Source organism: Lissotriton helveticus, chromosome 6 (genome assembly GCF_964261635.1).
Source record: "Lissotriton helveticus chromosome 6, aLisHel1.1, whole genome shotgun sequence".
Classification (NCBI taxonomy): Eukaryota; Metazoa; Chordata; class Amphibia; order Caudata; family Salamandridae; genus Lissotriton; species Lissotriton helveticus.
This window is the reverse complement of record NC_136067.1, coordinates 1,344,827,362-1,344,840,918: the sequence shown is the minus strand read 5'-3', so window position 1 is coordinate 1,344,840,918 and position 13,557 is coordinate 1,344,827,362. Positions and strand designations below refer to the sequence as shown.

Here is a 13,557-nt window from a genome sequence, read left to right as displayed (position 1 = left end):
ATGACACACAACAGTTTAAATATATACAACTACGGCACGCCTGGAAGGCCCAAAATATCGCACTCACAGATATTTCAGAGTATGCACCTCTGGAGGGGAGGCTCCTTCAAGAGCAGATACCGGAAAAGGCGGTCTCCCTGACATATAAAACTTTAACTAACCATATGCTGGGGGATCTGGCAAGACTAAGGGCCAGCTGGGAGGCTGAGGTAGGCGAGATGGAGGACCTAGACTGGGAAATGGTGCTAATGCATCCCCGGGAGGTGGCAATCAAGTCACGACTGCGACTTATTCAGTTGAATGTACTCCATAGAACCTACTATGACAGACTGCGGCTATGCAAAATGGGGAAAGTAGAGGACCCACGTTGCCTTTGATGCCATCAGGGAGTGGGGGATTTCTACCACACAATATGGTCTTGCACTATACTACAAACATACTGGACCCAGGTGTTCAAAGATTTAGAGGAGGTCCTAGGGGCTTCGATCCCACAAGATCCCAAGCTAGCACTGTTGGGCATGAATAACGATGTAGATCTGACACGCCCACTTCTTATATTTTTGGTCCTAGCACTGGTCGTTGCGAAGAGGGACATCGCAAAGCACTGGGGAGCGCCGGAGCCCCCGGATCTGGAGGAATGGAGGAGAGGGCTAGATCTCTACATGGCAGCCGAGAGGGTAACCTATAAGGCTAGGGGATGCCCCAAAAAATTCCGCAGAGTTTGGTCTAAGTGGAGGCACTACCATGGGCTGGATGGGGGGCTGTAAGGGGGGGCTTCCTTGGACGGGTGTAGGACGGGTTGTCAGGACAAACGGGAGATATACACAAAGGGGGTGACAAACACTACTGAACTTGTGAACTATCGTAGGGTACCTGCGATTTATGGCTCAGAACGGTGAAGGGCACTACTGGCACTAGCGGGGGAGGGGTAACTGCTGCAAAGTTTTGTATGTAAATTGTTGAAGACATGAACCCTGTGTTTTATTGTTTATTGGGGGGGTGGGGGGGGATCCAGCAAAAAGAGTAAAAAGCAGATGCTTGGAATGCCCATTGAATGCACAGACCTGTATATAAGTGTGCACCAACAGCGCTCTAATGAAACTACCTGATTGTTTGTTAGTGGCTCCCAGTGAATCTGCAATAAAAAAAAAAAAGAAATCAAGCGAATGTGAGTTACAAACCACAAAGCCCATGGTAAGCAATCAGTGGAATTCGTTCAAGGGAAGCTTTCCGAATGCCCCCAAGATGTCATTAGCAAACCAGCTACACTTCGACCTACTGAAAAAAATTGACTTCCCTTTTTAAACCTTAATAAACAAGACTAGGCAAAATTATCTAGCTGTAAAGAGATAACTGAAAATGCTTACCGAGACATGCTATTCCAAACATCCTGTAAAAATCCCATTCTTTAGCATATCGTATGATGTCTTCAGGGTCGGTGGTCTGCGTTGATCCCTGCAGATGCAACCATCGGACGTATGCTTCACAAAGCAAGCAAAATATGCAGAGCTTACCATGGATCTAGAAATGGAAACAGCACAACTACCATCAACTGTGGAAAGTTTTAGGGGAAGAATTTGATTTATGTCGAGAAAGAAGTGATTTAAAATGGGACAGTTCGTACCTTTGTGTTTAACATGCTGGTCGAAAAAAGCAGTATTTGGAAATTTTAGTATTGCATCAGGAAACAAACTAGCAAGAAAACGATACTTATGTATTTTGCCTAACCACTATGAAACTGCAGCATTGAACAAAGCAAGCTTGGGTAGCCAAGCGCAAACTTGACATTCTTGACCGAAACACCGTTATATGGGAATTGTAAAAGGAAATTCGCAAATTGAAGGCCTAGATATCAAGCATATCCGTAACCCCATATTATTATATCGTAAACAATTTCTAGGAATATTGACTACAATTTAGACTTAATCATATAAATATTAGGGCGAAATTAAGCAGACAAGTGAAAAAGTATCATGCACATGGGCGTAGGAAGTGTGGGGGACGAGGGGGATATATCCCCCCAGATTTTAAAGTGGGGGGGACACGGGGGACAAAATGCATTTTCCCTCTCCCTTCTGTTTATCACAGGGCCATTAGCGCGCAAAAGCGCTAACTAATGGCCCTGCACTTGACCTGCCAGGAGTCAAAGAGTTTATAAAAAAGAAAGAAACCCACACTTCACATTTCACACCATTCAATTTCGGATGAAAAAAGATAAACAAAACTTAATATGTTTATCTTGGCAATTAATTGCGCCGTTTTATTCAGTAAAAAACAACCTTTGCTGAATATTCTTTAGGTCAAGAGAAATACCATTGCCTTTCATGTACTGACCATGAATGTCGTGATGTCTAATTTTTACAACACAACGCAAAAACATAAATCAAATTACATATACAATGTGGAAACATATAACTAATAAATAATGTGCAAAAAAGTGATGCCATATCACACAAAAGGGAAGAAAATGTCAAAGTATTTTTCAATCACATCATAATGAGCACTTAATCACAATATTTGACCGACAAGCGGACTTCCAATGAGTCTGCTGAAAACACAACCACCACTCGGTAGAAGTGTTAGTAGGCTTCAAATTCCTAAGCGTTTTATCTATATTTCAAGACTTAGGACTTGATCCTGTTCGCCTACGCGTTTCGAGTTTGGGAGGATTCTTCACAAACTCTCTTCAGGGCCAAATGAATTCTTTCCCCCGTTTCTTAAACCTAATGGTGAAAACATAAACAAATTGTGGACACTCATTATAAATTGCTCCCCTCAACCTGCTCCATCCTTCTCATATGTACAACTTTTCAAATGGAACGTACCTCAGGGGACTTGAGGTAAGTTCAGTTCATCCAAAACAACTTTCATGGATTCGTCGAGTCTGTGCGCCTTTCTAAAAAAACGTGTTTTCACATCAGGTACTGATTGTGTGCAGTTTTAGCAAGTTAAAATACAAATAGAAAAAAGACCAATTGTCTCATACCTGAATCTAAAGTGAGGGGAGAGCCTGTTGTATTTCTGCCGTTTCCTATTTTGAAATTTTGCCACTCGTTTTTTCACATAAAGCACTGAAAAAAATTTTTGGGGAATGCGGATTACTCACTTTTTAGTAATCTGTATCACCTTACTCCCAGATGTTATGTGCCGGAGCATAGGGTAACTTACTGAGTTTCTTTATGGTCGTCTGAAATTGTGAGTGTGGGCGGCTCGCGGGCCCCTCAAGAACGTCTTCGTTTCCTGAAGGTACCAGGGTGTGTCGGTTCCCCCTTTAGGCTGCCATCGGGTTCAGTGATCCTACATGAAGGAACACGGGCGCTAATTATTTGTAATGCAATCTTTCATTGTGCTTGTGAAAGGCTTATCAAGCGTTGAAAGCCGAACACGAGTCTTGGCTTTAAATCGTTGTGACGAAAGGCGCGCGCAGGATTGTTTACAAACGGCGCGGCAGCACTTTCACATCCAGATTCTAAGAATGGATTTATAAAAAACGGGGACGCTCTCTAGTTGACAAATAGTGTGGAGCCTGCCTCTCTGTTACTGAGACATAGACGCTGTATGGTATAGCGCTGGCTCACATTTCCTTATTCAGTCGGACTGTCTGCACGTACCTATCAGTTTGGCAGCGTGTTCCACTTCCTCATTCCATCACACAGAGTGAATGGGATTCAGTTGCACCGGCCTGTCTAAGAGGTCCGCTGTTTTCTTGACCAATCACGAGTAGCATGTGTTGGTCTTCCAAAATGGTGCATTGTGGGACTTGAAGTTTAGGTGACTGTGCACCATTCAAAGTCTGGTGATTTCACTAATTGAGTTGAGGCCAGTATTGATGGTGTCAAAGCGAAGTATCAGGTAGGCCTCTTTGCGCAACAGTGCCTTCTCAACATTAGGCGATCTGTGCTGTGTGTCCATCCCAGCTAAGACTGTCCATTTGAAATCTGTTTCTTTGTGCTTAGCGGCCAAAAAATGCTCGACTATTGGGGCATTTTGGACTTTTTTCTTTAGTCGTGAATGGTGTTGCGTTATCCTGACATTTACTTGCTGGCATGTTTTTCCTATGTACAATTTATTGCATGCACACAGAATCCCATAGATGACATTTTTGCTTTTGCAGTTTGTGTGTAAGCTATGTCTCCATTTCCTGCCGTTATGGCAAAATTCATCTCCTTCTACAACATTGTTGCAGGCCACACAAGTGCCACATTTATGGTGGCCTGTGATGGGTTTAAGGTTCCATTTAGCTATCAAATCACTTTTTGGTTTCTGTATGTGACTGTCAGCTCTAATAATCTGTTGGCCAACGCTCGGATTTTTCTTCATTGCAAAAATTGGCTTTTGTAAGGGAAATTCCAATCCCTCCAACAAGTGCCAATTACGCAGTATGATTTGTCGAAATTTGTTCATGTGGGCCCCATAGGTGGTGACACAAACAAGTTTCTCCAACTCCTTTCTGTTTTTTACTTTCAGCAATTCTTCTCGTGGAGTGAAGCGTGCTCTTTTCTTAGAATGCTTCAGAAGTTTTTTGGGGTAACCCCTTTTGGCTAATTCGTCACAAAAGGTGTCTGCGTGTGCATTGAACTCATCGAGTTCAGAGCAATTACGTCTAATCCTAAGTAGTTGACCATAAGGAAGGTTCTGTTTCAAACACTGCGGATGTGCACTTTTGTAGTGTAAGATTGTGTTTTTGTCTGTTGCTTTCTTGCATAGGGTAGTAGTGAACTTACCCCCTTCAGTGCAGACCGCCACGTCGAGAAATGTCATTCTTTGATTACTGCAATCAATGGAAAATTTAATATCAGGATGTCTCAGATTTAGCCATTCATGAAAGGCCATGAGCTCTGTCTGGCTCCCCTGCCACAGGAGCCAGACGTCGTCAATATACCTTAACCATTGTTTGATGTTTGTACTGTAGGGGTTATCCTTATAAATGAATTTCTCCTCATACTGTGACATGTACAGCACTGCCATTTCAGGAGCATAGGGACAACCCATAGCTGTGCCCTTGACCTGGACAAAAAATTCGTTTTCAAACTTAAAATAATTACTTTTCAATGTGATTTGGGCCAAAGATAGAATAAACGCGGTTGGAACTCTATGTGGTCTTTCACGTTGTTCCAAATAGATTTCCATCACCTCAAGGGCCTCTTCTTGGGGAATTTGAGTATAAAGAGAGGTAACGTCTAGCGTTACCATCAGTTGCGTTTCTGAGTCAAATGTCATTTCATTGAGTTTATTAATGAAGTCAATAGTATCCCTTAGATACGATTTGACCTCAGGCAAAAAAGGCTTCAGGAAAAAATCAATGTATTTTGATGCCGGCTCAAGGGCTGAATCACAGCCGGAGACAATTGGTCTACCTGGGGGTGTTGTGTTGTTTTTGTGAATCTTTGGTAGAAAGTAAAGAACAGGTGTTCTTGGTGACTTTTTGTTTAAGAATTCGAATTCTTTTGGACCCAAGAAGCCACTTTCTAATGCCTGTGATTCAGCCCTTGAGCCGGCATCAAAATACATTGATTTTTTCCTGAAGCCTTTTTTGCCTGAGGTCAAATCGTATCTAAGGGATACTATTGACTTCATTAATAAACTCAATGAAATGACATTTGACTCAGAAACGCAACTGATGGTAACGCTAGACGTTACCTCTCTTTATACTCAAATTCCCCAAGAAGAGGCCCTTGAGGTGATGGAAATCTATTTGGATCAACGTGAAAGACCACATAGAGTTCCAACCGCGTTTATTCTATCTTTGGCCCAAATCACATTGAAAAGTAATTATTTTAAGTTTGAAAACGAATTCTTTGTCCAGGTCAAGGGCACAGCTATGGGTTGTCCCTATGCTCCTGAAATGGCAGTGCTGTACATGTCACAGTATGAGGAGAAATTCATTTATAAGGATAACCCCTACAGTACAAACATCAAACAATGGTTAAGGTATATCGACAACGTCTGGCTCCTGTGGCAGGGGAGCCAGACAGAGCTCATGGCCTTTCATGAATGGCTAAATCTGAGACATCCTGATATTAAATTTTCCATTGATTGCAGTAATCAAAGAATGACATTTCTCGACGTGGCGGTCTGCACTGAAGGGGGTAAGTTCACTACTACCCTATTCAAGAAAGCAACAGACAAAAACACAATCTTACACTACAAAAGTGCACATCCGCAGTGTTTGAAACAGAACCTTCCTTATGGTCAACTACTTAGGATTAGACGTAATTGCTCTGAACTCGATGAGTTCAATGCACACGCAGACACCTTTTGTGACGAATTAGCCAAAAGGGGTTACCCCAAAAAACTTCTGAAGCATTCTAAGAAAAGAGCACGCTTCACTCCACGAGAAGAATTGCTGAAAGTAAAAAACAGAAAGGAGTTGGAGAAACTTGTTTGTGTCACCACCTATGGGGCCCACACGAACAAATTTCGACAAATCATACTGCGTAATTGGCACTTGTTGGAGGGATTGGAATTTCCCTTACAAAAGCCAATTTTTGCAATGAAGAAAAATCCGAGCGTTGGCCAACAGATTATTAGAGCTGACAGTCACATACAGAAACCAAAAAGTGATTTGATAGCTAAATGGAACCTTAAACCCATCACAGGCCACCATAAATGTGGCACTTGTGTGGCCTGCAACAATGTTGTAGAAGGAGATGAATTTTGCCATAACGGCAGGAAATGGAGACATAGCTTACACACAAACTGCAAAAGCAAAAATGTCATCTATGGGATTCTGTGTGCATGCAATAAATTGTACATAGGAAAAACATGCCAGCAAGTAAATGTCAGGATAACGCAACACCGTTCACGACTAAAGAAAAAAGTCCAAAATGCCCCAATGGTCGAGCATTTTTTGGCCGCTAACCACAAAGAAACAGATTTCAAATGGACAGTCTTAGCTGGGATGGACCCACAGCACAGATCGCCTAATGTTGAGAAGGCACTGTTGCGCAAAGAGGCCTACCTGATACTTCGCTTTGACACCATCAATACTGGCCTCAACTCAATTAGTGAAATCACCAGACTTTGAATGGTGCACAGTCACCTAAACTTCAAGTCCCACAATGCACCATTTTGGAAGACCAACACATGCTACTCGTGATTGGTCGAGAAAACAGCGGACCTCTTAGACAGGCCGGTGCAACTGAATCCCATTCACTCTGTGTGATGGAATGAGGAAGTGGAACACGCTGCCAAACTGATAGGTACGTGCAGACAGTCCGACTGAATAAGGAAATGTGAGCCAGCGCTATACCATACAGCGTCTATGTCTCAGTAACAGAGAGGCAGGCTCCACACTATTTGTCAACTAGAGAGCGTCCCCGTTTTTTATAAATCCATTCTTAGAATCTGGATGTGAAAGTGCTGCCGCGCCGTTTGTAAACAATCCTGCGCGCGCCTTTCGTCACAACGATTTAAAGCCAAGACTCGTGTTCGGCTTTCAACGCTTGATAAGCCTTTCACAAGCACAATGAAAGATTGCATTACAAATAATTAGCGCCCGTGTTCCTTCATGTAGGATCACTGAACCCGATGGCAGCCTAAAGGGGGAACCGACACACCCTGGTACCTTCAGGAAACGAAGACGTTCTTGTGGGGCCCGCGAGCCGCCCACACTCACAATTTCAGACGACCATAAAGAAACTCAGTAAGTTACCCTATGCTCCGGCACATAACATCTGGGAGTAAGGTGATACCGATTACTAAAAAGTGAGTAATCCGCATTCAAAAATTTTTTTTTTCAGTGCTTTATGTGAAAAAACGAGTGGCAAAATTTCAAAATAGGAAACGGCAGAAATACAACAGGCTCTCCCCTCACTTTAGATTCAGGTATGAGACAATTTGTCTTTTTTCTATTTGTATTTTAACTTGCTAAAACTGCACACAATCAGTACCTGATGTGAAAACACGTTTTTTTAGAAAGGCGCACAGACTCGACGAATCCATGAAAGTTGTTTTGGATGAACTGAACTTACCTCAAGTCCCCTGAGGTACGTTCCATTTTAAAAGTTGTACATATGAGAAGGATGGAGCAGGTTGAGGGGAGCAATTTATAATGAGTGTCCACAATTTGTTTATGTTTTCACCATTAGGTTTAAGAAACGGGGGAAAGAATTCATTTGGCCCTGAAGAGAGTTTGTGAAGAATCCTCCCAAACTCGAAACACGTAGGCGAACAGGATCAAGTCCTAAGTCTTGAAATATAGATAAAGCGCTTAGGAATTTGAAGCCTACTAACACTTCTACCGAGTGGTGGTTGTGTTTTCAGCAGACTCATTGGAAGTCCGCTTGTCGGTCAAATATTGTGATTAAGTGCTCATTATGATGTGATTGAAAAATACTTTGACATTTTCTTCCCTTTTGTGTGATATGGCATCACTTTTTTGCACATTATTTATTAGTTATATGTTTCCACATTGTATATGTAATTTGATTTATGTTTTTGCGTTGTGTTGTAAAAATTAGACATCACGACATTCATGGTCAGTACATGAAAGGCAATGGTATTTTTCTTGACCTAAAGAATATTCAGCAAAGGTTGTTTTTTACTGAATAAAACGGCGCAATTAATTGCCAAGATAAACATATTAAGTTTTGTTTATCTTTTTTCATCCGAAATTGAATGGTGTGAAATGTGAAGTGTGGGTTTCTTTCTTTTTTATAAAGTATTCGGGCCCTTACCCCACTTCTGTCCACATGGGCCAAACTCTTTTTTGAAAGACAGGAGTCAAAGAGGCCACCTGCCCTCTGCCCTTTGTTATGCTGCAGGAAGGCTCGGCGTCCTGGTGTGGTAAATAAATAATTAATTACCGGTACTATTTTTCTATACATTAATCAAAACAGATAGCTCAATAAATAAGAGGCAGGATCCGTGGAATCTGAGTCAGAATGGCTTTAATCGGATGGCTCGAGCCTAAAGACCATGAAGTGGCATGCAATGGAATGGAATGGCAGCTGCAACGTCTCATTAACAGTACATAGTATATATAGGAAAACAGTACAATTACATTGTATACAGTAGGCGTAACAAGTGACAAACGTAAGATAAGAACACATGGGCGTACAAAGAAGGCGTGCACAGGGCGTGCACGGAGACATGTGATGAAAACGTCACAGAAGTGTCATAAATGGGTGGGTACATGGAGGGGGCTACCTGGGCAGCTGGAACCTTTAACCTACTGGTGCGCGCAAACGGGCCATGACGTGTAACTGGGGAGAGCTGGGGGCTCTGACTTCTGCACTAGAAGAGGAGACTAAAGTCTGGGATGTCAGGACGACATGTACCTATAGCATATCTGGTATCTGGTGTTTGGAGTACATGTTGATAGAATCTAAATGTCATCAGGGCAAAGGCTACTTGACACTAAGGCTGGTGCATGCATATATTCTACATGTATTGCGTGTGCTATGAATCTTCTATGGATATTAATTCAGTAATTCTCTTAGAGGGAGACAGGAAGACTAGACTATAGCTGAGGATGTTTATGCGGTTCGTTAGCTTAGGAATGTGAAGCCGGGGAGCTGAACTGATAACTAGAGGCATAACATATTCTTGGCAGACAGGCAGGCAGGCCAGGCCGGGTACCGCGCTGCTTGGCAGAAAGTAAGCGAAAGGTCAGGGATGCGGGAGGGGCTGCATCGCTCCTCGGAGTGATTTCAGGAGACTGGAGCTTGAATCTGGTGTCCGGGCCCTTATGAGGCCTAGAAACGAGGACAACTCGATGAATTAACGTGCACAATGTAAAACGTTGGCAACATAGGCCTAATACTCGTTGCTTTCACGAGGACTGGAAACTAGCATACTAACGTTGGACACAACTATAATTGCGTCTTTATTCGGTCAAGGGGGAACATATGCATATCGATCATGCACATATAACATATAATGGGGAACACGTAGGGACACATGACAAGGCAAAATTCAATTTTCCTCATTCCCTCCTTGTGCCCTACGTTTCCTTCAGGAAACATCAATATTCATGATACCATCTATCTGTTCATAGAGCATCATTTGCTCGTCTCGAATCTTTTTGGAATGGGACTTAGGACTTGGAATACAAGAGGTAGCGCACAAGCCGCAAATCGCAGGGTCACATTGTAAACATAAACAACAACTGAATATGATCATTACTACTATTCCTAGGAATGACAATACTTTCCATCCCCAGGCAGATATTATACTCGAGAGCCAACCGGACCATGTCCAGGTGCCTGGATTCTGGTGTAACTGATGGGCTATTTTGTGAAGTCTGGTTATAGTTGAATAAACAGACGGTGCGTTATTAGGAATGAAAATGCAACAACTAGATCCGATGACTCTACAAGCTCCGCCCCTATCGGCCAGTATGACGTCAAGGACGAGATGATTTTGAAGCACGACAAATCTCATAGCAGATTGTTCTTCAGTTAAGTTACCTAGAGCGGAGGTAGTCTCATTCACTACTGCTTCAAGGGTTCTGGTTAACCTACGTATTAACTTACTATTCTGGACAGGACCTATGAAGAAAAAGAAACCTTTATTGAAGTCTTGATACTGTTCTAAGGCAGTTTCAGTTTGATCGACAATTGGGGACTCAGTCTCCCTTCTATGTCTAACGTGTACTAGATGTGTATTTCTGTGATAATCGGATGGGGCTAGGAAAACTGGTGGCAGTAGGAAGGCAATGTAACATGTTCCATCCCAATCGAGGGGCAGGCGTACATATGCGGTCTGACCACACACAAAATACGAATGACGCGAGGCTTTGAAAGTAGACTTCCCACTGTCACTATACTCGACCACAGTAGTACAATCACTATGTCCTAGATGTACTGAACCATTCTTTCTGACACATAATTCGCCTTTCACTGGTAGGACTGTAATAGCAGGCAAGTCTGGAGTAGTCTCGGACTGAACATTCAAAACCATGAAATTCGAGGAATAATTACCTAGATCATATACTTCATTTTCTAGATCTAACCCTGTTCTATGGGAAAGACCTTCCTTGTCTGGGAAACATGTTCTATTCAAAAGGGACTTATCGTCTGAGGATGACGTTATCGTAAACCATGCTCCACACGAACCATTGTGTGAAAACGGATAGGGAAAGAGTGGCAGAACTCCCTTCGGTGTCTGGAAAGGGGGGAGTCGACCACACACCCAACAATTAGTGGCATTGCTAGTCTGGTGTGAATAGTGTAACATTCGGATAAAAGTATTGTTGCGCATGGCAAGTCTGTAGGATAACTCGTGAGGAGGTAGTTCACTAAACGTGTGCTCTACTGTATCATTAGAAAACAAATGTACATGTGAATCAATAGGAGGAAAATATACATGTAAAACATAACTTATGCATGTAACCGTAAGACTCAGAAATAACATAAACAGTAACGTAATTACGCATCGACTGCGCAAATTTTTACAATAACGTATTTTCTTGGAGTTTCGACTAACTCTCTCACTATGGGGGTCTATCTCATACATGTCAGGAACCTGTCTAACCGCTTCACCCGAGAGGGACTTAAACAATTAAACTGTCTGACTTGCTAGACCTCAGTTTTAGTTTATACTCCTGCTGCGGAGTTTTCTCTAACAGGGGGAGTTTAGAATCAGTATCTGGGCAGTCCTTGAGAACGGGGCAGTCTTTGAAAAAAGTCTTTGGACGGAGTCCATGAAAACGTTTAACGTGACTGGAATGAATCCAGCCCTTGCGGCCCTCCACTTTGATCGCTGTCCTTGTGGTCATCAAAACGAGCTTCGGTTCTTTCCAGCGGGGCTCCAGCGGACTTGAACGATCAAAATTCCGGATCAACACCAAATCACCTGGAACGACCTCGTGCGGTTTCACTTGCGTGTTGTCTGGAAAGGCAGCAGCGACCTGTGAACGACAAGAGAGTAGTGCAGACATCAAGGAAGCCAGGTAATCTGTCAGCATATTACTGTCAACATCTGTAATTTTACGTGGCATTGGTGTACCCCACATGTTCGGGGGACGACCGAAAACAACCTCAAAAGGTGACAGACCTGAACGGGAGTGAGCGACCATTCTCATGTAAAAAAGGGCGACTGGCAGTGCTACCATCCAATCTACGCCTTTTTCTGCGCAAACCTTGGCAATGCGGATTTTCAGAGTCTGATTATGCCTCTCGACGAGGCCAGCTGCCTCGGGGTGTCGTACACAATGGAACTTCCACTGGTACCCTAACAGAAGAGATACTTGTTTCATGAGTTCGGATGAGAACGGCTGACCGTTATCTGAATACACGACCCTGGGCAAACCATAGCGGGGAAAAAACTCACGAACCAACTGCCTAGCAGTGGTCGCGGCAGTGTAATCTGGGACTGGATATGCTTCCGTCCATCTGGACAAAGCGCATACTACTACGAGGACATACTTGAAACCTCGACATCGATCCATCTGAATATAATCCATCTGGAGGACTTCAAAAGGGTGGTCAGGAGGATGGAATCCACCTTGTTCCACCGGAACACCTTTACCTGGATTGAACTGACAACATATCATACAGGTACGTACTTTCTGTTTGGCTGCTGCTCGTAAATGCTTGTTAAACCAAATGTTCTGGATACTGTCTAACATGGCTTTCTCTCCTAAATGTGCTGGACTATGTGCGGTTTCAATAATGATTTGAACCATAGAGTCGGGGAGAAACCATGTGGCTTTTCCCTTCGTCAACCATCCCTGATCTGTCTGGACCCCTCCTTGTTCAGACCATTTCTTGATTTCATCGGGAGTAACATGTGACTGTATGTCTAGTACATCTCGTGTAGGGTCTTTAACTGTCATACAAGTAGTCTGATCTGGAATAACTGTCTTTATCGTATTAACTGGAACGTCTAGAGTCTGGGCTGTAAGCTTGGCTGTTCGATCTGCTAGATCGTTACCTTGGGAAATGGTGTCAGTAGCTTTCGTATGTGCTTTGCACTTCATAATGGCAATGGCTTTCGGCAAATGTATTGCTTCTAACAGAGCTTGGATGAGGGGGCCATGCTGAATCTTGGCTCCATGAGAGGTCATGAAACCTCTTTCTTGCCAGAGTACTCCAAAGTCGTGCACGACTCCGAATGCATAACGGGAATCTGTGTATATGTTTACTTTCAGGTTCTTGGCTCGTATGCAGGCTTGGGTCAGAGCGATGAGCTCTGCTGCTTGAGCAGACAGGGTGTCAATACGATGTGTTTCTATAACTTCAGTTTCAGTAGTCACTGCATACGCGGCTACTAACTCTCCTGTACTTGTTCTCATACATGAACCATCCACATAAAGTGTCAGGTCGGGATCAGGTAATGCAATGTCAGTCAAGTCTTGTCTTGGCTTTGTCATGATGTTAATAACTTCCACACAGTCATGTGTGGCAGGGTTTGGAACAGTCGAGGGTAACAGTGTAGCAGGATTTAAAATATTGCAGCGTCTGATTTCTATGTGTGGCTGAAACAGTGTCAGTTCATAACCTGTTAATCGTGCAATTGTCAAGTGCTGAGTCTGTGTTCGGTTTAAAAGAACTTCCACGGAGTGTGGAACTTGTACTGTCAGGGAGTGTCCTAACACTATGGAATCACTTT

The 13,557-nt window shown here is 43.1% G+C and overlaps 1 protein-coding gene across 1 annotated transcript in view; it reads right to left on the bottom strand.

The window, feature by feature from the left end:
* The window catches only part of ARV1 (ARV1 fatty acid homeostasis modulator), a 157,387-nt gene that overhangs the window by 85,798 nt on the left and 58,032 nt on the right, over positions 1-13,557 (bottom strand). The window contains exon 3 of the mRNA XM_078649077.1: positions 1,368-1,521. Within this exon, the coding sequence (XP_078505203.1) occupies positions 1,368-1,521 (154 nt within the window). The remainder of the gene's footprint in view (positions 1-1,367; positions 1,522-13,557) is intronic.